At 48.1% G+C, this 25,611-nt stretch overlaps 1 protein-coding gene across 2 annotated transcripts in view; it reads right to left on the bottom strand.

Annotated features, from left to right (window-relative positions):
• The window catches only part of DVL1 (dishevelled segment polarity protein 1), a 74,570-nt gene that overhangs the window by 5,350 nt on the left and 43,609 nt on the right, over nt 1-25,611 (bottom strand). The window contains exons 4-14 of one of the 2 annotated variants that reach the window (XM_071575480.1): nt 24,322-24,434; nt 18,832-18,970; nt 11,817-11,910; nt 10,789-10,858; nt 9,884-10,023; nt 9,494-9,570; nt 8,943-9,010; nt 7,188-7,337; nt 4,258-4,389; nt 3,443-3,610; nt 2,603-2,809 (exon numbers count right to left, since the gene is read on the bottom strand). In XM_071575480.1, the coding sequence (XP_071431581.1) occupies nt 2,603-2,809; nt 3,443-3,610; nt 4,258-4,389; nt 7,188-7,337; nt 8,943-9,010; nt 9,494-9,570; nt 9,884-10,023; nt 10,789-10,858; nt 11,817-11,910; nt 18,832-18,970; nt 24,322-24,434 (1,358 nt within the window). The remainder of the gene's footprint in view (nt 1-2,602; nt 2,810-3,442; nt 3,611-4,257; nt 4,390-7,187; nt 7,338-8,942; nt 9,011-9,493; nt 9,571-9,883; nt 10,024-10,788; nt 10,859-11,816; nt 11,911-18,831; nt 18,971-24,321; nt 24,435-25,611) is intronic. The other variant, XM_071575481.1, reaches the window with a different exon arrangement.

Genomic DNA, 25,611 nt, shown 5'->3' with positions numbered 1-25,611 from the left:
AGATTCTTTTAAAACTCCCCACTACAGTGTTCTGCTATTGCAGAATTCTTTTAACAACAGTCATTTGTTGAAGTGTTCTATGAAGAATCAGTAACAAGCAGGATGTTCCCAGGAGAGGCCACTTGGGACAAGTATTGCCTCTGGAGTGTCAGCTGAGTTGTTGTTACCTACAAGCTTCACTCAACTCCAGAGCTAATTTTATATGGCAGTTGAAGGTCTTGCTCTGCTCCCATGAGAGACAGCCTAGGATGATGTCAGGACCCAGCCCCAAGTTAATGACTTTTTTTAAAAAAAACCAACAAAACAACCCAAGGAATATCTCATTAAGTTCCTACCACCTCAGTGCTAACATGGACCTCCCAAAAAGGATCCCCAGCCAGAACAGGGGACCAGCTTTTGAGTCTGAAGGAGCCACTGAGTCACTGAAAAGGAGAACCAAAACGATCTGGAACCACAGGGGACCATCCCCTCCTGCCTGCTGACAGACTGACTGATGTGTGCAGGGCCAAGGGGGTGTGACAGCCCCTGCACAGTGCAGGGATGGCAAACACACACTGCAAACTCTCTGGGCTTTAAGTTCTTGGTGTTCTGAGCCTGGGACTCTGAAGGGCTATTTGCTGATTGTTAGCACCCAACACTGCAGAGAAAAGAGAGAGTTCCCAAGGAGGCTCAGAGGTGACCTCATCACTGTCTAGAACTACCTGAAGGGAAGTTATAGCCAGGTGGGGCCTGGTCTCTTCTCCCAGGCACTCAGCAATAGGACAAGGGGGCACGATGGGCTCAAGCTCTGCCAGGGGAAATTGAAGTTGGACATCAGAAAAAAATTCTTTACAGAGAGAGTGCTCAGGGATTGGAATGGGCTGCCCAGAGAGGGGGTGGATTCCCCATCCCTGGAGATTTTTAAACGCAGATTGGACGTGGCACTGAGTGCCATGATCTGGTAAAGGGACTGGAGTTGAACCAAGGGTTGGACTTGATGATCTTGGAGGTCTTTTCCAACCCAATCCATTCTATGATTCTATGATTCTAAACCCAATTCTAATATTCTATATTTGTGTCCCAGCACTCTCAACACCTGCCTGAGACATCTCATTTCTTTCAGTAAATGAGCACTGGCAGATAAATCCAACCCATGGGAGTGAGAGCAGACTAATAAATCAGGAGCAGGGCCTATTTATTGATTTTTGAAGAGCCTGGTGACAGGGTTTTCCCAGCTGAGCTGACAGTGAGGCACCTGGTGCCACCCCCTCTGCTGCTGCAGCACAGTCACACAGGGGCCACACAGGTTGATATGCCAATGTCACAACACTGCACTGCTGTGCACTGAGACAGGTTGAGCATCCAAGACAACCAAAGAGAAATAAAAATAAGGATAAATAAAAAAAAAATACAGCTAAACAGTTGGGTCACGAGAGTCTAAATGGTCATGCTGTGAATTGGTTATGGAGCAATTTGAAGCTTACCAATCCCCTAGAGTCAGCCATTCCTCTAGGAATCCTTCAGTCTAATGCTTGCTCAGAACAAAACAAGGGAATAACAGTTACAAACCAAGAAACAACACAGAAGTGTAGTTTCCAAAAGAAGAACAAGGAAAGCGTTGCAACCTTTCAAAACTGGCACCTTCTGTGAGGCTCTCTAGAGGGACACAGCATGGATAAAACACCCCTCCTTTCCTATTCCAGCAGCAGAGAGCAAATTCCTCCTGCCCATGGAATCAGCTGCCAAAACCCAGGCCCATTTTCCTTCCAGTGCAATCAGGTTCTAAACATCTGGATAGCACTGTGAGCTTCCTCACAGAACTTCCTATTCTGAGATAAGGTGAGAAGCCACAGAGCTAAAATCTCATGAGCAAGGTCCTGTTATGGAATTATTTGTGCATTTTTGCAAGATCTAACTGGCTGTGGTGAACAGGGATAAGTTACATCCAAGTCACTGGATGTTCACCTTAAAAACACAGAAAATTCTCACCCTTTCTTTACTGGCAGCGTTTCCAAAAGCAAAACTCACTCTGGAAGTGACTTTTAAAGAAGAAATTAAAAAACAGTATCTGTACAGCCAAAAATATGTAACTTTTGCTTACTAAGGTTAAAATGAATCCCAAAATTAAGATAGGGCAGGAAAGGAGGAGGTCAGGTCTTCAATCCATGCAGCATTCTCTTTTTTAACCTGTCAACCATGACAGAAGAGACTCTCCTCCCTGTGGGCAGTGTTTCAGCCCTGTAAAGCTCTGGCTGGCCACCTCCCACCTGCCTCATGCAAGCAAAGAATCTTTTTTTCCTTTTGTACTGAGCACTGAAAAGCCAAGAGCACCTTGGTTCTAATCCCTGTTCCATCAGTGAAGAAATGGCCTCACTTCCATCCAGCAACATCAGCCCCAGTGCTGGCAATTCCTGCCTGGGCTAAAACACAGCTGGCACTTTGCATACAGAGCTGAAAGCCCAGTCCAGCACGGGAACAAACACCTCTGCTTAAGTGCAGTTGCACAAAACCCATGCAGGGAGCAAACAAAACCACAAGACAGGCACAGACAGAACGAAGGAACTCAAGCAAATGGTTGGGGATAATGACAGGCATGGAAAGAAAGCCTGGATTAACCACCTACCTTCACTTTGCTGGCTCCCTGCACTGCCACTGCCATAGCTAAAGCCTGGGTCTTGGTATGCTGGTGGAAAGCAGGGAGGGGGCAGAGGATACTGGTAGGGGTATCCTTGGCCCAGTGGCCAGGGAGCAGCAGGATGTGGGAGCGGAGCGAGCGTGTCCTGATCGGAGGCGCCGCTGGAACCGTTGTTCAGGTTCAGTGCAGCCAGATCTGGAGAAGGGAGAAAGGGTGAAGGAATGAAGGCTCTGCTCTTACCTGGCAGGTGAGAACATCCCCTTTTACAAACTGGAAACTGAGTGTGACTGACAAGGCTGTGGCATCACCAAAGAATATCCTGGTTTCTGCAGCCTCAGTGCAGTGCCCTCCTTGGGGAGTTCAGCCTTCTCTTCCAAGTGCTCAAATTCCTGGTCTCACAGGAAGCATCAACCACTTGTCACACAACTTCAGAACAACAACCTGTTCAAGAACTTGAGAAACCCCTCCCTCAACCCAGAAATCCCTCACAGAATCCCAGAGTAGTCAGGGTTGGAAGGGACCTCTGGAGAACATCTGCAAGGGCAGGGTCAGCTGGAGCAGGTGACACAGGGACGTGGCCAGGTGGGTCTGGAATGTCTCCAGAGAGGGAGACTCAGAATCACAGAATCTACAAGGTTGGAAAAGACCTCTGAGATCATGAAGTCCAACCTTTGACTCAACACCACCCTGACAACTCCAGGCCCTCTCCAGGCAGCTGTTCCAGTGCTCTGTCACCCTCAATGGGAAGTTCTTCCTCATGTTGAGGACACCCTGTGAGCACAAGGGACACACCCACAGAGCTCTGCCCTTCCCAGAGGGGGAACTTACTGCCACAGAGGTCTCCAAAGACGTAGTAGCACTGCTCTGAGAAGGTGATTTTGTTCACAGTGTGCCTGAGGTAGCCGTGTTTCAACATGCTGCTGGCGTATTTCCGCGCCTCCCGACGGTCCTTGAAGCCTTCCACGTGTGTGTACAGCCAGTCCACCACATCTGCCCCTGGAACAGCAAGAGGAGGCACCATCTGAGCCAACCTGATCCACCTGGACACTACATGAACACTGACAGCAAGGACACACTCAGAGAATTTCATTTATTACACACACTGTTCAACTCCTTCATGAAAATTACACGGCGTTTCCAGACAAGAAGGGATTGGGAGAGTCACCACCTCAAGAGGCAGATGTTGGGTTGTCAGAAGATTTGTGTTCCAATCCCTTTCTCAGCAAAAAGTAACTGTAACCTGGACTGACTAAATGTTAGCAGTTGTGGTAATTTTAGAACTAATTAAGATGTTTAATTAAGGTTCTGTGTCCTGGAACTGCAATTCCAAGGACTGTTGCTCTGCTGAACTTAAGCAGGTTGTTAGAGCCACCTGAAAGCCTGAGATATAAAACCAGGCATTAAGAACCAGCTCTGTGTGGGCATGAGAAACTTGCAGCAGTTTTGGCTGTCCAGGCTCAAACCAGATCAGTTTTAATATTAGTTATTTCCTGTCACACTTCAAGCTGCTCATAAATACCAAGTCAAGGGGATTTAAGAAGTCATAGACAGGAAAACAAAATTCATTTAGAGGTAGTTTCTTGAATCTATTTCCATAAAGTCACTTTTTTCCCCCTCCCTCAGCATTCCTTGGATCTGCTTACCTATCACTGCATTGGAGATGGTGATTTTTAACCACATCCTGTCCCGGATTTCCAGGCCTGAGTCTGGCAGCTGCATAACCTTGACAATAGTAGCCATGTCACTCTTCACAGTTAAGGGAGACTCTTCTAATTCTAGAAGGAAGAGAGGTTACAGGCTGCTTTGAAATGACCTGAGTCTCAAAAGACCTTCTCAGCTCCCAGTCTGGATGAAACAAAGACAGTTTTACCAAGAGGTGCAAAAAAAGACACAAAGGTTCCCAAATGCAGCCTCATCCCTGGTGTAAATTACAGCATTTGTACCAAATCTTCAGGGGTTGTGCTCTTTGCTAACAATTTAGTCACTGAAATGCTGAGCCCCCACTTGTCCTGACTGCACAGCCCAGTCCCAGGTCTGTGCTGCCCTCTGGGAATCCACACTGGGAGTGGCAGAAAAGCAAACCCAGGGAATTCTGTGACCAGAACTTGCCATTCCACTTGGCCATGAGCATTCCCACCCAAGGGGTCAGTGCACTGTGTGCAGAACTCTAAGGCACAAGGTTTGTTTGGCTTGTTCTTTAACTTTTGGGTTAATTCTAAGAAGTGACCCATCTGCATGGAGAGGGAGGACAGCCCTGCCTCAACCAAATCCTTTTTTTCCTTTCTAAGACTTGGACATCAGCATTCTTGGGGAGAATTGAAATGAGCAAAAGAAATCTTCCATCATCAGGAGAAAGGCAAGTGCTTTTCCTTCAAAAAAACACTTCCCAAGATCCCAGTGCTGGAGCCTTGAAGTGCCCAAGGTCACCCCACCCAGCATTACCTCACCCTGCAGCTTTCCTGCAGGACACTTCCAAAAAGCTCCCAAATGCCTCCACAGCCATCACTGCTCCTTTCCTATTTCATGGCTGGATCCTCAGAGGCTTCACCACTTCCCTGATCAATTTTTATATTAAAATCAGAACCACAGGGCTGAGACTGACCCTGATGAACTGAGGTTCCTACTGCAGGAATCCAGTTCCTTCAGAGACTCCTTCTTTGTCAGACACAAAGTGGCACCTGATACTGGAGCCCAGAGAGGGAATGTGGGTCCAAGAATCCCCCCAGCTGCCAGTTCTGGGCAGAACTCAGTTATCCTGTCATGCTTAAGACAACTTCTCTTTGCATACAGCACCCAGTGCTCCTTCCTGCCCCATCCTCCAGGCCAGAAAATGCATGTGGAATGTGTGTCTGTGTTTGCAGCCCAGACCCCTCTCCAGCAGGAATTCCCAAATCCTCCTCCCTTCTCCCCACATCACCCACCTTTCAAAAGCCCAATTTTGTCCTTTTCCAGCCACCCAGAATTTTGAGAGAAGGTACAGCAAGCGTGAGACAATGAAAACTGAGAATGCTTCTTTGCACACATGCACTGCCAATATGCAGGAATATACCCCAGAGCAGCTGTGCATGCAGCTTCAATACTTACAGACTTGGAATGAACACCAAAATTTGGCTTTTGCTTTAAGTTAGTTTGGTTAGTGGCAAAAAGCAACATGTGTCTTTGGGGAAAACCAAAACCCAACAAACTAACATTCAAGTCAAGTACATAGGGAGGAATAAATTGTATTTTCTTGGAGACTTGTGATCTGCACATAAAGATCACCAATGGCCAAATGGTCACCAGTATTTTCTAAGTTGCAGTTGCTGTAAAAATAAGGAAAATTCTAAAAGGCATCTGAAATGCTCCCACTTTGGACAGGACTCAGGGAAAGGGGGGGAGTTCCCACTCTTGGTGCCAGGGACCCCGAGGTGCTGCTGCCCTGCTTGGGGCAGCTCACAGGGCTGGGCTCAGGGAAGGGGGTTCAGAAGAAGGTCACAATAAAGGTCAGGAGTACTCCCTGTTTTCTTGCACTCCAGAGGGGAGATCTGGCAAGTCACTGGCACAGAAATGAGAAGTTGTCTCCAGAAATGTGGTTCTGCTCCCAGATAAAATACCTTTATTTTCAGAGTATGACTGAGAGAGTAGCTGTTCCCCACTCCCCAGTCACAGCACCATAATCAGAACCAAGAGGAATGCTCAGGACAGGCTCTTGTTTGACAGCAACCAGCAGATACAGCTGATTCCAGCATTCTGCAGGACCTGCAGGGCTGAACATCCCCCTGCATAAAGCAGCACCAGGGCAAGGGGTCACCTGCTTTCTTTTATGGTGCTGCCCATACCTAAAGGGGCACTGAGCTACCACACCTACAAAAACCCCTTCCCTTTCCTTCCAATATGAGGTGTAATTCCAGGAAATAAGAACCTACAAAATCTAAGAGATTTTATAACCAATACCACATTGGTCTTTAAAACCTTTAAGGTGTTGTTGTGAGTAAAAGAAAGGAAGAGTCAACATCCCTTGAATAAGTATTTCCAAGATAAGGCACCATGGCAGTCTCTTGGTTATTGTGGATATGACTAATTTAGAGACTGCCATGGGAAAAAAAAACAGGCAAGAAGGTTGAGCTCTAACCATAATTTCACGTGGGACATTAAACTTGTTTCTACCTTGTTCAATAAATTCTAAAAGTTTAACAAAAGTATACAAGGTGGCCATGGGCACATCAGGGGAAGATTTCCTAAATAACCACCTATCTGAAGCAAACTACTTAAATTTATTAAAAAAACACTCAAATGCAAGGAGGGAGCTCTCACATCCCCCCGAGGGGGTAAAGCTCAAGGCTTGACCTGGACCTTTAACATGGGGGCATTTAAAAGGGACCAGAAGCTTCTTTTCCCTGAGAGTGACCCCTCTGCTTTAACCTCTAGGAACAAAAGTTTCTCTGCTCCCCCAGGGGAATCCCAAGGGCAAGCACAAAGGCATTCAGGGGCTGTGTGGAGGCTGCTGCTCATCGTGCTCCGGGGTGGGGTGCGGGCACAGCTGGGCACAGCTGGGCACAGCTGGCACCGCCGGGCTGGCCGCAGGGTGACTTACTTTCCGCCTCGGGAATTGAGCTTGTTAGTGAGGAGCTGGTAGATGTGGTGATGCTCATGGAGGGGCTCATACCGTAGCGGGGGAAGGCTCCCGTCAGGGCCGTGGTATGAGAGATCCAGGCCGCGGGGTCGATGGGCCGCACCGGCTCCGCTGTGACAGGACAGGAGAGACAGGGTGAGCAGGGCAGGGCGGGCACCGGGGCAGGGGGGGCACCTCCCGGGGCAGGGCTGGCACCGGGGCAGGGGGGGCACCTCCCAGGGCAGGGCTGGCACCGGGGCAGGGTGAGCATCCCCTGTGGCAGGACTGGCACTGGGGCACGGCTGGCACCTCCTGGGGAAGGGTGGGCACTTCCTGTGGCAGGGCTGGCACCAGGGCAGGGCTGGTACCTCCTGGGGCAGGGTGAGCCAGGGCAGGGCTGGCACTGGGGCAGGGTGGGCATCTCCCGGGGCAGGGCTGGCACTTCCTGAGCTGTCCTGCTCCATCCCTGGGGCTGTCCTGCTCCATCCCATGGCTGTCCTGCTCCATCCCATGGCTGTCCTGCTCCATCCCTGGGGCTGTCCTGCTCCATCCCAGGGCTGTCCTGTTCCATCACTGGGGCTGTCCTGCTCCCTCCCAGGGCTGTCCTGCTCCATCCCCGGGGCTGTCCTGCTCCCTCCCAGGGCTGTCCTGCTCCATCCCAGGGCTGTCCTGTTCCATCACTGGGGCTGTCCTGTTCCATCCCATGGCTGTCCTGCTCCATCCCCGGGGCTGTCCTGCTCCCTCCCAGGGCTGTCCTGTTCCATCACCGGGGCTGTCCTGTTCCATCCCTTCCTGGGGCTGTCCTGCTCCATCCCTCCCTGGGGCTGTCCTGCTCCATCCCAGGGCTGTCCTGCTCCATCCCAGGGCTGTCCTGCTCCATCCCTCCCTGGGGCTGTCCTGTTTCATCCCAGGGCTGTCCTGCTCCATCCCAGGGCTGTCCTGCTCCCTCCTGGGGCTGCACCAGGCTGTGCTGGGCATTGCACAGGGGAATGGCATCCTCATCTTTAGACTGGGAAAAAAACTGGGCTCACCATCATGAGCACAGCCCTTACTGGGAACAAACTGGGCTCACCATCAGCACCTCAGCTCTTACTGGGAACAAACTGGGCTCCCCAGCACCAGCTCAGCCCTTACTGGGAACAAACTGGGCTCCCCAGCACCAGCTCAGCCCTTACCAGCAGGAGGCAGCTGTGTTTGTCACTTGAGCACAGAGCTTTTTATTGCTACTGAAATGTTTACTAAGCCACAAGTTTTAAAATGAGATCATTTATGTCTATCAGTATATATTTCAATATTATATTAATAGTTTATTGTCTATATTATATATTAATATCTATTTCAATGTTTATTATGTATATCTCTGCTGTTTGCCTCAAATTTAAAAGATACTAAGTTTAAATTCTGAGACGTGCACATGTGACAAAGTGAGGCATTTTAACACTTCTGTGTGGTTATCCTCCAAACTTCCTATCAATTTTAAGGTTAAGATCATGAGGATTTACCCTCCAAAAGTTAAAAGCTTGGCCCAAAGCCTTGTAAATCAAAAGGGAAACTCCCAGGAATTCAGTGGGCACTGAAGTCTCAGAGAGGGACTTAAACCCCTGCCACATTACAACCAAATTTAAAAGAACTGAACTTGTAGGGAATGGAACTCTGTTGGATGCCAAAATAAGTGAAAATATTCTAAACTTTGAGGGCTCCACGGGAAACCAGCAAAGAGCCCAAATGTCTACTCACCCCTGGGGATGGTGAAGTAACTCCTGGGAGTGGGGTCCCAGCACTTGGCTACTGTGAGGCTGATAGGTCTAGGGAGAAAGAAACAACAGATAAAGATGACTCTTAATTTTCCTGCAGAGTTGGAACTGCTACAAGAACTACCTGAAACAAAGTTATTCCTGTCCAACAGCTGCCAAAGCACATTCTGAGCATGTTTTTGAGATGCACATTGAAATACTTTCCATATGAACCACCACTGGGATGTTTCTGCTTTTGCACAGATGATGAGCACTATTGGGGAAAGGTGTTGAATGATCAGCTCTTGAGATAATAAAATGCTCATCAGACAAACAAATGGTGCTGCTGAAACCAGGCAACTCCTAATTTGTGTTGGCTTTGGCTGGGACACTGAAACCAGTCTCACCTATTCATCATCACACTGAGAAGTTCAGAGCTGGGATCAGTCCTGCTGGTTCTTAATGGAGATGAAAATGCTGATTTCTCTGAGGTTTGCCCCACTCCAATAACTGCACAAGGAGCATAAACAGCAAGAGCTTTTGCAATGTGCTCACCCTGGTTTGGAGACTATTTCCCGTAGAACCCGAACCGCATCGTCATTGCTCATGTTCTCAAAATTGACATCATTCACCTGGAATGGGGCAGAAAGCAGAGGTCAGGCTTTGGGACAGCAAAGTTAAAGCCATTTGAATGATTTCTTTCCCAATTTATTTGCCTTGTAACTGTTCCCATTCCTGTGAGCAGCTGCAGAAATGTTGTTTCTTAGAGCACATCTCAAAGAATTAAAGTGAACGTTGTCTTTGCGCCACGTTTCTCTGAGTGTGAGTGGATTCTATCAACTGATTGCTATAAACCCATGGGATGGCTGAGCTGGGCCAGCCCTGCAGAAGGCAGCAGGAGGGGTTTTGGGGTATTTTGGGGTGATTTGGGGTGGTTTGACCAACCTGCAGGAGCATGTCCCCTGGCTCGATGCGGCCGTCGGCGGCCACCGCGCCGCCCTTCATGATGGAGCCGATGTAGATGCCACCGTCGCCCCTGTCATTGCTCTGGCCCACAATGCTGATCCCCAGGAAATTGTACTTCTCTAGATGGGCACAAAGGGGAGGGTTGGGGAGGGGGAAAAGCAAACAGGGTGATTGGAATGATAACAAAGAATTAACACCAGGCTACTTCGGCTTTGAAAAATCAGCTCTCTCAACACGTGAGAGGTTTGACTCCCAGTGAGCTCAGGTTGCCCCAAAGGCCAGTGCCTGCCTGGAACCCTCAGGGAAACCCTGTGAAGACACTTGGTTTTCCAAACAGGACAATGAAAAGTGACATTTAAAAGAAACAGCAAGAGGAACAACACTGTAAAAGACACGTCTGCAGCTCGAAAGGAGGCCCCCAGTCAGCACTGAGTAATGTTTGTTCCACACATCAGAGTGGCAGGAAGGGTTTGGTGCTACTCAAAGTGCTCAGTTAATTGCCAGCCCTGCATATTTCTGTCTGCTTAAACAATGAGACACCTGAGCAGCAGAAACACAAACCTCCCTTCTGCCCTTGCTCTTAACAAAGCCTGACCCATTACCATTCCCAGACCTCACCTTTAACTCCACATCCTGGAGTTCCAGCCCTTTCCCTGGAAAGAACACTGATCTGCTCATGCAAATGGCTGAGAGCTATGGAGTTCTGGACCAGGAATCCAGGCACAGCCAACACTGCAGCAACTCTCAGCTGCCATTCCCTTCAGTCCACATGGCATCCTTTCAAACCAGGGAACTTTCTCCTGGCTCCAAAGGCCACCACACCATCCCCAAACACGTCTCCATCCCCTGAAATTCATCATAATAAACGTGGCTTATGCTCTTACCCATGTTGAGTGTGACAGTGATGATATTTAGGGACATGGTGGAATCAGTGATGCTGCTGAACGAAGACGACTGCAAAACACAACAGAGAATTCTCAAGGTTTTAAATGGCTCAGAACAAGACAATAAAAAGAACTACTGAGGATTAACTCATCAAGGTTTGATTAAAAGGTTTCCATTTGGAAGGCATCCAGAAACTACTGTGGCCTCCTCAAAATGATTCTTAATTTAGGATCTGTAAGGGAAAGAAATCTGAGCCCAGTCTGCACCTTCCCCAAGGATTTGTCACCAAACACACAGAGCACGGTCCTGTTCTGAGGTTTCTCAGCTGAACTTCATCTTGAATCATTTCTGCTTCCTGACTGTGACTGACAGGCAAACATTTAAGTGTCCAGTGCAGTGTGAATTGTTGCACTCACAGCTCCTCCCTGAAGAGAGGAGTGAACAACATGATCTGTCAGGAAGTGAGAGACATTCCCCTGCCTCCAAAATGAAACACAAATGTGCTTCTCAAAGGTGATCCCAAACACTACCCCAGTTCTGGTGGTAAAATCTATGTGAGCTCATTCTTTAATGTGTGAGGATTGATAATGGGGGACCAGAACAGTTACTGTCACTTGGGCCACCCTCATCCTGCTGCCACAGGACTGGCACAGAGAAGGGCACAGGAAAGAGTTGAGATTTCCTGTAAATTCAGATGTCTCCTTCCAGCAGAATGCAGGTCTCAGTAATTTATACACCAGGAGTCTGACACCCCTTCCCACACCAGCCAGTAGCACAATGGACCTTCTCCTGCAGAGATTGGTCTTGGAAAAGACAAGAAATTGGATCATTGAACAGTAAAAAGAAGAAAGGGAGAGGAGGAAAACTTGACTTTGGTGCTGCAGAACTTCAAATGTAGAGATTTAGTCCAGGGAACCTTTCCAAAGAATTCAACAGGCACAGACCTGTTCTGGATCCCTTCCCAAGTGAAGAGCTGCCCTCAGAAATCCCAGTTCACCTCCCTGGAGGAGGCTGGTGCCAACCTTACCCTGTCAATCTGCCGCATCCTTTGTTTCCTCCTCCTGCGCTTGTGCTTCCGGATGAGCCGCGAGGACGTGCTCTGCTCCGTGGAGCTACTCAGCCTGTGGGGACAGGAGAGAGCTGTCACCTCTGGGGACAGGACAGCAGCTGTCACCTCTGTGGGCCTGCCCACTGGCATTTCCCTGCCAGGAAGAGGTTCATTCCTACCAATGCAGGAGAGAGGAACAACCACCACCATCAGCCAGTTCCCAATGGCATGGAGAAGATTCCAGCTAAACCAGAGCAGGGATTAGAGAGAATTTGTTGGCTCCCTTTCTTCTGGATAGACTTGAGAGATGGGCTGATTCCAATGGGATGAAGTTCAACAAGGCCAAGTGCCGGGTCCTGCACTTTGGCCACAACAACCCCCTGCAGCGCTCCAGGCTGGGCACAGAGTGGCTGGAGAGCAGCCAGGCAGAAAAGGACCTTGGAGTACTAATTGACAAGAAGCTCAACATGAGTCAACAGTGTGCCCAGGTGGCCAAGAAGGCCAATGGGATCCTGTCCTGTATCAAAAATAGCGTGGCTAGCAGGACCAGGGAAGTGATCCTTCCCCTGTACTCTGCATTGGTGAGGCCACACCTTGAGTGTTGTGTTCAGTTCTGGGCCCCTCAGTTCAGAAAGGATATTGAGATGCTGGAGCGGGTCCAGAGAAGAGCAACAAGGCTGGTGAAGGGACTGGAGCACAAGTCCTATGGGGAGAGGCTGAGGGAGCTGGGGTTGTTTAGCCTGGAGAAGAGGAGGCTCAGAGGTGACCTCATCACTGTCTATAACTACCTGAAGAGAAGTTATAGCCAGGTGGGGGCTGGTCTCTTCTCCCAGGCACTCAGCAATAGAACAAGGGGGCACGATGGGCTTAAGCTCTGCCAGGGGAAATTTAAGTTGGAGAGCAGAAAAAAATTTTTTACAGAGAGAGTAATCAGGTATTGGAATGGGCTGCCCGGAGAGGTGGTGGATTCACCATCCCTAGAGATCTTTAAATGCAGATTGGACGTGGCGCTGGGTGCCATGATCTAGTAAGTGAACTAGAGTTGGACCAAGGGTTGGACTCGATGATCTTGGAGGTCTTTTCCAACCCAATCGATTCTATGATTCTATGATTCTATGATTCTATGATTCTATGATTCTAAGTCTGAGTGCAACCCCTAATGCCAATTTTTGTGAGTCTTGTCCTGGTGCTGTATTTTCTTCCACTGTTAACAGGAACCCAAGGTTGAGGCTTGAATTCAATAAAATAGCAAGTGAGAACAGCTCCTACCAAAGAGTGAATATAATTTACCTTCACATATTCTGTTAGTTTGATTTTGTGGTGAGGTTTTTTTCAGGCTCTTCAAACTTGTAGGACCTACATGTGCCACATTCTACACAGAAATGCTTAAGATCCTCCTAATTGTTCAGAGCTTTAATCACTCTCATTCTGCAGAGAGTGGAATGAGACACAGATGGATTTGGCCAAATTAACCTCAGGAGCCTGGAACAAAGCCTGGATGTCTCAGATACCACTACAACCCCACAGAGACACCTCTCCTCTATTTATTATGAAAAGAATGGCCAAAAACCCCCAGACAAAGTAATGTTCCATCATTAACCAAGATTTAAAAATCCAACCCTGCACAATGCAAGTAAAACTGACCTGGCACTGCCACAAAAAAACCAGTGCCAGGCTTTTCCCCCTCCCAGTTTCCATGTCCCTGCCTGCAAAGCTCCAGCCACAGGCAGGGATGTGAGAACACTTCAAGCAAACCTGGATGGCAGGAGACTGAAGCCCACCATGGGAACCCACCCTGCATGAACGAGGGTGTTTGCTGAGTTGGGTGTTGCAGGTGCTGGAGCTGCTCCCAGGGTGTGAATCTCCTGCCATTCCCTTTGAGTTCCCAAAACTATTCCAGGCATGTGAACCTCACACACTCCTTCCTCCCCTCCCCTCCCAGCAGGGCCAATTAAAGAGCCAAGAGGTGGGATTTGCAGAAGAGATGAGAAGTTGGATAATTCTCGGTTTGTGGAAACAGCTCAAAGCACCAAAGTTTGTGAGGCTTTGCCTTTGCAACAGGAGGAATTCCAAGGTCTCAGATCCCAAAACGGGGCTTATCCAACACCCACCACCTTCCCTGAAAGGATCAGCCAAGACTGACACAGAATCCTCCTCATACATTTTACTACCAATATTCTCCCCTTTTTCTATCTCCTCTCCAACCTCCTCCTCCTCCTCCTCCTCTCTCCCAGATTATCTCACCACTGGGATGATCCAAAACTTTCCAACACACAACAATTTAGGAGAGATTGAGCAAAGGCAAGGCATGTTTGCTCACAGGGAACCTGCTCTTCAGACAAAGGGATTTTCTTTTAAATTAAGTAGTGTCTTGGCAAATCTCTGAACTTCTTCTACCAGATGGTAAAATGTGCCAAGTGAAGTGTTTGGTTTTGTGGGATGTTTTCTGTTCTGCTCAGCATCAGAGTGGAAAAATGGGAATCAGCTCCTTAGAAAAGCCCCACTTCAGGTTTAGTTCCAGACAGACAATATTTCAGGGAAGGAATTAGGGAGGTAGAACAACCTCTCACATCAGTTGCACAAAGCTGATGATCAGAAGGCACTGCAGAAATATATTTATACCTATTTTCATGCAGCCATGGCCCATTTCATCATCTCTGCTTGTAGTTTCTATTAAATCCAGAGCTTTAATGCATCCTTGCTTAGTATTTTAGGAGGATCTGGATGCCAAAGAACAGCTCAAACCTATTCTAATGAGCAATAATGTTTTGCTCTCTGAAGTGTCCCCAGAAATACTGAATAAAAGTTATGACTATAATTTGATGAGCAAGACAAGATGGTGAATTTGAGCTTTAGAGACAAATCAAGTGCAAAGATGAAAAACAAATCTGGAATCACCAATACCAATTAATTTTCTGCACTGGCCCAAAATCCTGATTGCAATTCTAATACAAAGACTAATAAACCCCACAGCAGACATTTTAAAAAATAATAATAATTTGACCAATCTACTTCCCCCAAAGAAAGGGGAAAAGTTACTGTTTTCTAAAGAAAGCTTATCCATATAGTTTAAAAAAGAAAAAAAATAATAATCTGACCAATCTACATCCCCCAAAGAAAGGAGAAAAGTTAATATTTTTTAAAGAAAGTTTATCCATATAGTTTAAAAAAGAACTGATGTTAATTCAAATATAATAATAATAATTAATAAAAATAAAAAATAAAAATAAAAATATAATAAGAATAATAAAATATAATAATAAATAAAAATAAAAATAATAACAATAATAATAATAATAATAATACCAGTTAATATCCCCCAAAGGAAGGGGGAAATTAATATTTGCCAAAGAAAGCTTATCTATATAGTTTAAAAAAACTAATACAAATTTCTTAAATGAGACTTAAATATAACCAATTTTTTGCAGTGAATTAGTTACAATGAACCAAGACTACCAATTGCAAGTTGCTGACAATAACCCTACAGATGTCACATCTCTTAGATCTTTATTTGCTTAACAGAAGACAGAAAGACTTTTACTGCAAAGTTCTCCCTGAGCTCCCTCTGTCACTGCACTCAAAATCCTGCCTGCAAACACCAGGAACACTCAATTACCTCATCCTTTGAAAAGAAAGGAATTAAATTATTGTGCTCAGCCTGCCATTCTGTACTATCTGTGAACAAGACACTTCACCAAAATAAACCATTATTCTTTCTCAGTTTTCCCTTGGACTGGGCTCTCTGCTGTGCTGCTCCAAGTTAAAATAAATCAAAGTCAAGCACAGAGAGAAAAACATTCTTAACCTGCAGCCTCTCCCAACACAGCCTCGTCTTTTCCATCTGATTTCTGCTCTCCTCCCTGCCCACCTCCTGCCCCAAGCAGGCTGTGAGAGCAGAGTCCCTGCCTGTTACTCACCAGCCTTGCCCCCTTGCTCCCCAGGCTGTCTCCAGCAGCTCTGGAACATTCTCAGCTCGCTCTTTGCCTCGGCACAAAAACTTCTCCCTGCCAGCACAATCTCTCATCTGCCTGAGCATCCCATCCCTGAACACAGCATACCTTGGAGCATTCCATGGAGTGGTTCTTCCTGCCTAGCTGGCCTGGCAGCTGCTCCTGTGCCAAGAGCTCCTGCCCCAGCCTCGAGAGGGAAAGGCCAGTGCAGCAGCTTCGAAGAATCTCTTTCTTCTCGGGTCACACTCAGGAAATTTGGTTTTATTAACACAGGGAACCTGAGCTGGGGCTGCTCTGATGTGCCTCCCTCAGTGGCCACCCTGTCTGTGCTAATCCTGCCCTGCTGCATTGCTTGCTGCCATGGGAATGATGAATTTATTTACAAGAAACCCAAAAGCAGCTGCGGGGTTGTTGTTGTTGGTTTTGTGGGCTTTGTTTTTTAGGGAGGGAAGGAGGGTTGGAGGCCCCAGGGGCTTCAGGAAGGCTTAGGGTGCATTCAGGTTAACTGCTGATCTTGCCAACCCTTCATGCACAGGAACATGCAGGTGAAGCACAAAGCATCCAAAAGGGTAATTTTTTGTATCTTCAGGTGTTGGCAACTTCATCACAGAATCATGGAATGGTTTGGGTTGGAAAGGACCTTAAAGATCTTCTCATTTCAATCCCAATTCCATGGGCAGGGACACCTTCTACTTCACTGCAACTGTGAAATAATTCTTGAAATTAATTCAGGATCTAATCTTCAATGTTCATTTAGTTACCCCTTCAAGCCTTTGGAAACATGTGGCCTTGAAGCAGAATTTGGAGGCCCTGCTGTTCTTCAGCAGGTCTTCAAGCCACGACCAACTGCAAGACCAAACAGACCCACCCAGTTCAATAAGCTGATCATGTTTGTCAACACAGCAAGAGGTCCAGGATCTCCAGGAGCTGCTCTTTGCAGTTTCCATCCTACCCAGAATTCAAGAATATCACACTGCACCTTCTTTGTTTGGGGCTGCAGATCTCTGGGAACCCCCAAAGATCAATAATCCTGTTCCCTGACAACTCACAGAAATGTGGAATGGCTTTTCAGAGCTCACTGCGATGAACAACAGCCCCAGAGACTTGTTCAGAAAACCTTGCCAGCCAGAAAAGGGAAAAGTATTTGTTTGAATTAATTTTACAACCTTAAAAACAAATATTTTAAATCCAAGAAATGTGTTGGCTTATAAACCTTTTATGGAACAACAGAAATATCTTTAGAGATTTACAAGGATGTCCTGAAAGGGAAAGGTATTTTTCAAGTAAGTAAAGAATAATTCACACTTTCTTTGTCTGCACAAAATGAAAGAAATAAAGAAGCCACAAATATATGGCAACCCAGCCTGCCTTTGCAATAGCATTCACTTCTATGAATTCCTGCACTGCTCCCAGGTCTCAGACTATGTAATTACACAGGAATTCCTTTATAATTCAGCTCTGGTAAAGTGCACACTTATTAGGAACCTGTGCTGAAGGGATTTTATTATAATATTCACACCATTACTTTATAAATAGGTAGGCAGTTGCACAGTGCTTTGATCTTAAAATGTGACCATTCTTGCTGTTAAAAGGACAGGAACTGGATTTTTGTCTTTATTGGAGCAGTGGCCTCAGAGAGCTTGGACAGTGGCCCAGTCACTGAGCTTGATTCTCAGAGCAGAGATTATACACAGCACAAGGTTATTGATGCATTATCAGTGCTCAGATCACTGAACAGGGAAAAAGAAATGAAAGGAAAATATAAAAAAAGGTGAGGGAGAAAAGCATCAGTCAGCACATTTCAGAAAAGCCCAGAAACACAGTGGAGTGCCTGGAAGGAGATGCAAAGAGCACAGAATCACAGAATCAGCTGGGTTGGAAAAGACCTCTGAGATCACCAAGTCCAACCTTTGTCCCAACCTTTGACCACATTGTCAGCCAGACCAGGGCACTGAGTGCCACGTCCAGTCCTTCCTTGAACCCTCCAGGGATGGTGACTCCACCACCTCCCTGGGCAGCCCATTCCAATTCCCAAACACTATTTCTGTGAAGAACTCCTTCCTAATGTCCAACCTAAACCTCCCCTGGCACTGCTCAAGCCCAGGCCCTTCTGTCCTACTGTTTGCTGCCTGGGAGAAGAGTCCAAACCCCACCTGGCTACAACCTCCTGTCAGTCAGGGAGTTACAGAGAGTGAGAAGGTCCCCCCGAGCCTCCTCCTCTCCAGGCTGAGCCCCTCCAGCTCCCTCAGCTGCTCCTCACAGGACTTGTGCTCCAGACCCTTCACCAGCCTCTCTGCCCTTCTCTAGCCCCTCAACATCCTTCCTAATCTGAGGGGCCCAGAACTGAGCACAGCACCCCAAGTGCTGAGTCCAGAGGAAGAATCCCTTCCCTGCTCCTGTCAGACCATTCCTGTCCCAGTCCAGGGTGCCTTTTCCAGCCCAGTGGCAGTGCCCCATTCCTGATCCAGCCAGGATGTCCTTCCCTGCTCCTGCCAGACCATTCCTGCTCTAGGTCAGGATGCCCCTCCCAGCCCAGTGGCAGTGCCCCATTCCCAGCCCAGTGGCAGTGCCCCATTCCTGCCCCAGCCCCGTGGCAGTGCCCCATTCCCAGCCCAGTGGCAGTGCCCCATTCCCAGCCCAGTGGCAGTGCCCCATTCCCAACCCAGTGGCAGTGCCCCATTCCTGCCCCAGCCCCGTGGCAGTGCCCCATCCCCAGCCCAGTGGCAGTGCCCCATTCCTGCTCCAGCCCAGTGGCAGTGCCCCATCCCCAGCCCAGTGGCAGTGCCCCATTCCTGCCCCAGCCCAGTGGCAGTGCCCCATCCCCAGCCCAGTGGCAGTGCCCCATTCCTGCCCCAGCCCAGTGGCAGTGCCCCATTCCTGCCCCAGCCCAGTGGCAGTGCCCTATTCCTGCTCCAGCCCAGTGGCAGTGGCCCATTCCCAGCCCAGTGGCAGTGCCCCATTCCTGCCCCAGCCCAGTGGCAGTGCCCCATTCCCAGCCCAGTGGCAGTGCCCCATTCCTGCCCCAGCCCAGTGGCAGTGCCCACCTGCTCGTGTGGTCGTCGCCGTCGGAGTCGATGAAGCTGCTGGACTCCAGCTCACTGCTCAGCATGGTGGAGGCGCTGTCGTAGCCAGGGGGGTGCTCCCGGTGCCTGTCCCCCTTGGGGTGCCCATTGAGCCGAGGGGCTGCCAACAAACACACAGGGGGGTTAGCAGGGACAGGGCAAAGCTGCAGGCAGCTCTGCAGGAGGGTCCTCACGCCAACACCGAGCTCTTTATAGAACCTCATGGAGGTTCCTCACACCAACACCAAGAGCTCTGAAGAACCTCATGGAGGGTCCTCACGCCAACACCAAGCTCTTTATAGAACCTCATGGAGGGTCCTCACGCCAACACCAAGAGCTCTTTGCAGAACCTCATGGAGGGTCCTCACGCCAACACCAGGCTCTTTATAGAACCTCATGGAGGGTCCTCACGCCAACACCAAGAGCTCTTTGCAGAACCTCATGGAGGTTCCTCACGCCAACACCAAGAGCTCTGCAGAACCTTATGGAGGGTCCTCACACCAACACTGAGCTCTTTGCAGAACCTCATGGAGGTTCCTCACGCCAACACTGAGCTCTCTGCAGAACCTCATGGAGGTTCCTCACGCCAACACCAAGAGCTCTTTGCAGAACCTCATGGAGGGTCCTCACGCCAACACCAAGAGCTCTTTGCAGAATCTCATGGAGGGTTCTCACGCCAACACCAAGAGCTCTTTGCAGAACCTCACACTGCTCCACAGCTGGAAAACCCACTGGGCCTGGCTGGCCTGTGTTCTCCCTAACTTCTCCATCTGTCAGGTCATGGACAAGCCACAGCTGGAGTGAGGCAGAAGGAGGAGGTGTGAACAGTCCATCAAACATCAGTGAGAAAGGCCATGAGGAGCTGATGTCAACGGAAGGTACAAATGAAGCTTCAGTAACACACTCTGAGTGTGGTATGGACAGTCCCAGCAGCACAGAAAGCCTTAAACAACAATCCTGATTTCCAGATATTCCAAAACAACCTGATTTATGCACTAGATGAGAAGAGCTCACTACACCACTAATGCTTCCTGCTTGGTTTTTATCCCTTTCCTTTTTCCAGCTACATCTTTTCTGTTATAAACAGAAAAAAATAGGTTCAACTTCACATTTGCTGCCTGAATTAGATATTCTGTTACATAAAAGCCCCCATGCACTGCTCCAGTAGCTAAAAATTATCTCACCAGCCATTTAAACTTCATTTTAAACTCTGTTTTATACATCCCAGCCAGCACCAGGTAGCCTTGAACTCACCAGAAAGGTTTCCTGTGTAATTAAGCTGTGCATTTAAATACATAAAGGTTTTCCTAATTTCTCTATCCAAACAAAATTCCCTTTCCCAAGTTTTTCTAATATTAGCCAGCATTGTTTGGGGGGCAGAGAAGGCAGGAAACATTATTATAATTGAGTGAGTACTTTCACAAATCATAAGTTTATCCATAAAACACTGCCATGATCCAAGTTTTGGGTCCCAAGAGGAGTCACTCCCTGCTCTGGTTCAATGCCTGTCCCACTAATGACCAGGGACTTTCTGCCCTGCTGCCCCCCTGCCCCTGTTTCTTCCTTAGGGGACTGCAGAGGTCACTGGTACCATCTGACCAAAGCCCTTCAGTGTCTCAGAGATGACAATAAAGCACAGCCTGGGAGGGTAAGATCTGTCCTCCTTGACTTTTATCAACAGCAGAGCAGGTCCTGCCTGAGGGACAGAAGCACATCAAACACCAAATCAAAGGAGCCTCGAAAGCAGGAAGACAAGAGCAGCATCTGCTCAAGGGGAGTGTGCAGAGGGTTCTGTGATACTGCAGAGAGCAAGAGTGTCTCAGAAGTCACATCCCAGTCAAGAGGAAAAGCAACAGCTCTTCCAATCCCCTCCAATGCAGGAAGTCTTTACCATTTATTAACAGAAATATGTTATCACTTTCTCAAAAGAGACTTGTAACCCAAGTGCAGGGCTCAGTCCCTGCTACCCATGCAGAGAAGAATGATGAGATTGTCCACTCCTGCTTCATGCTTGTCCCCACATCCATGCTCTGCCCCTGGATCCTGCTTTGCCTTGTGTTTGAAGTTCTTTGGAAGCCTCAAACTGCCTCTAATCCCTCCACCAAAGACAGGCTTCAAGTCCCCATGACAACTGTTTTCCAGTTCCAGCCCTTCTTCAGATCCCTTGGCACACTCTGTGGCAAAGAATACACATATTGCAGCACTGGGGGGAAATCTGCCCCAGCTCCTCTTCCCAAACATTTGGGATTTGGAGACATGACGAGCTGCTCAAGGCATGGGCCACTATGGCACTTTTCAGCTGGCAGCACAACAGTCCAGTTCACCCCAGCAAGGAGGGTGTGGAAACACCAGTGTCGACACTGCAGACCTGTCAGAAACCTTGCAGGAGCTATAAAACATCATTCCAGCAGCTTGCCCCTTAATTACCTCCCTAATTAGAGCTCCCACAGGCCCCTTTCCCACTCCTTCTCAGCACACTGCCATGGGAGCTTTGTTCTTCCCAGCCAGGGGTCCCCACAACATGTGCCAGGCACACCTCCCACGTCTCTAATTAAGATCCTCACTTTACTTTCCCTTAATAGGACTCTGTCAACTTTGCAAAGCAACAGGGACCTGGAGACAGAAAGCAGAGCTCTGACATACTGAGGTTTTCTCCAGATCAGTTTTCCTGCAGGGTTTATTAGTTTGTATCTGCAATGTCACACACCTCCAAAAGGACATGGATGAAGAAAACTTTTAGCATGTTCCTCAAGCCACCTCCTTGTGGGTATCACTGTGACATCAGAGAATACACAAGCACAGGAGAAGACATTCATTAACTCTGCACTTAAAACAGGTGCAGATTTAAGGGGAATGGCTGGAATAGCTTCCAAAAGCCCCAGCCTGTGGCGTTATCTGAGTGAATCCCAGTTCTAGAAAGGATTCCCTGGACCAGGGATTCTGTTTTGCAGCCTCTCTGCTGCAAAGTCCTTGTGCATTTTCCATGAGAGAGGTGTGGAAAGGTTGGGAGAGCAGCAGGTGTGTCCCACACTGCACTTGGCCACCAGTATTGACAGTGGCCTCTGTCTGGGTGTCTGTCACTGCAGATCAGCAGAAACAGCTTTTCTGCCATGACTAATCCTGCAACAACGAAGGCAAACAGAGGCTGGTGGAGTGACCAACCCACCCCTGACACCACACTGGTAATTATCACCTGGTTAACCTGCCATCACCCACACTCCAAACCAAACCTGACTGCCTCTGGAAGAGCCCTGGTGCAGGTCAAGCCCAGAGTGTCAGACTGAAAGCCAGCAAAGCTTTTCAGTGAAATTAGGAAATAATTTTTTGCAAATTGAAATGGAAACTCTAAAATCTTCATTTTGCTTCCCTTCTCGTCCCAGCCCTGGGGTTTTCCCAGGTCAGAACAAGAACCTCATTCTGCTGATCCTCTCCATTCCACAGTAATCCAGGATGAGAGGGCTCAGCCTCCTTGACCTGCAGAGGTTTTAGCTCAATGTGTCCACATCTCTGAAGTTCCCAAAAGGCTCACAAGCATCTTTTCTCACTTCACCTGTTTCAAATGAAGGCTGTAATACACTGCCCATGTTTTCCTGTCCAACCAGCACTCCTTTCCCTTTGCAGAGTATCCAGGGAAATCCTCACTGCCAGGATGGGTCATCCTTTGTCCCTCCCTTCCCACAATGAGCTCCAGCAGCTCCAGGCACTCGGTGGGGAGGTTCTTGCTCAGCTGGGTGAGGTGGCAGTGCTGGACCTGTGTCTCTCCAACAACACAACCCTGAGTAATGCAGGGCTCCAAGGACATACCTCATCCTGCCCCTCCAAAACCACCAGAGCTGTAATTTTGGCATTATTCAAACGAGTCTCTACAGGACCAGATCAAACACTCTCACTGTATTTCCTTCTCTCTGCAGAGAGAGGAGGATTTACCCATTTCACAATGCCAGGGAGCTCTGTTGCCCCTGGACCAGCTGTGAGCCAAGTGCCACACCCTGCTGCCCTCTCCTCATCCTTGTCCTCTTTTTCCTAGCACATTTCTTACATCCAGACCCAAGAAAAGAATGACTCTGCTCAGGTGTGACCCCTGTTATGAAAAGGCCTTAAAATCCTTTCCAAGATTAGGGTATTCCACTTCTTTTCGTATTTTCAAGTGGCAATTCAGGACATGGTGCTGAACTGAGATACTTTCGACCAAGACTAACACACTGATGTGTTATTATGTATTGTAAGTTGTTATTTTTAAATAAAACATTGTTATGACCACAGAAACACCATGGACATTCAATAACATATTTGGATGACACAGCAGTTCCTGTTGTTTTATGCATGTTACCAAAACTCACCTGTTTCAGGTAGAAGACCTAAATTGTTCAGAAAACAGGTAATGTTTGCATTACTGAGTGACATGTTCTTGCCTCAGTTTTGACAGGAGAAGGAGGAAATTTTACCCCATTTCTTTCTAAAGGGAAATGCATTAACTGGTTTCAGACTCCTCCAAGGCAGAAACTCCTGTGCTCAAACAATCCCATGGGAACAATCCAGCCTGTGGTCCCACAGCACCCAACACCAGCTCACATGCCATGAACGTCCACAGCAGAACATGCATTGCCATTAATTTAATGTTTAAACAATTCACCTTTTAACATCTTTCCTGTGAGATGCTTTTTTAACACACCACCATGAGAAAATTCTGCCCATTTCTGTGACTTCCCAAAGGATTCTGCAGTCAGGACCATGCCCAGACACCTCTAGTGCTCCACACACTGAGGAGTTTTCACTCACTCTGAATCACTGGAAGGGTTAACTGGACAGAAAAGCACCTGTTTCTGGCCCACACTATGGATGTGACTTCTGGTTTTCTAACTGGAGGCAGCAACTTCACTGGGTGAAGCTGTGAATAAACCCTGATGGCATCTCCTGGGCCCAAGTATTCCAAATTCTGGACCATTTTAAACTCAATGGGTGGCACCTGTTAATTCTTAATTAAGCCTGGAAATTCCTGTCTGGCAACGAATGAAAAAACCAGACTTACTTTGATGTACAGACTACAGGCAAGAGATGAAGTTTGCAGTTTATTTGTGTACTTTGGGTGTATTTAGATACAAAAAAAGACCTCCAGAGCCAAAGTTATACCAGCATAAAACACTAGGGCTGACCTAAGCCTTGAGAAATGAACAGTTGGTTCTCTCCAAGCTACTCATCCTCTAATGCTACAGAAAGTTCTGCAGGTTGTCAAAAACAATTTCTCTGCCCCTTTACTGTAGCTTGTCCAGAGCTCTTAACAAAGGCTGAGCTTCAAAGAGTTTCAAAGCAATTATCAAATTATTCCATTAAAATAATCCCAGTCCCTGAAAACACACAGGAATGCAGACACAAGTCTCTTCTGCAGCATCCAAAGCAGCTGTTGCTCTGAAAGACTGTCAGGAAAACTGTTCTTTCTGAGTGGAAAAGGAGGGGGAATGAGGCAGGACTCACCATCCTCGTGGCCCTCCCTGTTCCTGCGCCGGTGCCGGTCCCGCCGGTGGCTGATGACGGACTCGGTGCCCGTGTCGTTGTCCAGCCCATCCCTGCTGCTGCCAGCGTTGGGGCTGCCAGGGGACAGAGAGCAGGACACACCACAGTCAGCTCTTCCCTTCTGCTTCACCAGAACAGCTGCAGTGGCTGCGAGAGGAGCCAGAGAGCTGTTCTGCAGCTGAGCCCTGCACAGCCCCCGGTGCCCTGTCACCCCCCAGCACCTGGGGGAGAGAGAAGCCAAAATCCCTGCCCTCGGACACACAGGGTTATTTTAAATGCCCTCAGACACACAGGATTGTTTTAAATGCCCTCAGACACAAAGGATTGTTTTAAATGCCCTGAGACACCCAGGGCTGTGGGCAAGTGCCCTGAGACACACAGGGCTGTTTTAAATGTCCTGAGACACACAGGGCTGTGGCCAAGTGCCCTGAGACACACAGGGCTGTTTTAAATGTCCTGAGACACACAGGGTTGTTTTAAATGTCCTGAGACACACAGGGGTTGTTTTAAATGCCCTCAGACACACAGGGCTGTTTTAAATGTCCTGAGACACACAGGGGTTGTTTTAAATGCCCTGAGACACACAGGGTTATTTCAAATGCCCTCAGACACTCAGGGTTATTTCAAATGCCCTCAGACACTCAGGGTTATTTAAAATGCCCTCAGACACACAGGATTGTTTTAAATGCCCTCAGACACACAGGGTTATTTCAAATGCCCTCAGACACACAGGGGTTGTTTTAAATGCCCTCAGACACACAGGGGTTGTTTCCAAATGCCCTGAGACACCCAGTCATCATCCTGGCATTGGAAAAGCTGTTGGATGCCAATTCCATAGGAAAGGAAAGGCTTCTGATGGGCCAAGGGCTTGTTCTGGCAGAACCTGCAGCTCACTGGCCACTTGTAATAGAGAGGACTGACCTTGAAGGTTGAAATACTGCAGGTCATAGTAAAGCTCAAAATAATTAAGTGCATAGAAGGACAGAAGCACAGAATGCTCTGTGTTGAAAGGGACCTTAAAGATCACCCAGTTCCACCCTACACTTTCCACCAGCCCAGGATGCTCCAAGCCCTGTCCAACCTGGCCTGGGACACTCCCAGGGATGGAACAGCCACAGCTTCTCTAGAAATTCCATCCCAGCTCCTCCCCACCTTCACAGCCAGGAATTCCTTCCCAATATCCCATCTAACCCTGCCCTCTGACAGTGTGAAGCCATTCCCCTTGTCCTGCACTCCAGGTTCTTGTAAATA

The sequence above is a fragment of the Pithys albifrons genome, chromosome 22, assembly GCF_047495875.1.
Source record: "Pithys albifrons albifrons isolate INPA30051 chromosome 22, PitAlb_v1, whole genome shotgun sequence".
Lineage (NCBI taxonomy): Eukaryota > Metazoa > Chordata > Aves > Passeriformes > Thamnophilidae > Pithys > Pithys albifrons.
This window is presented reverse-complemented; position numbering and strand designations above follow the sequence as displayed.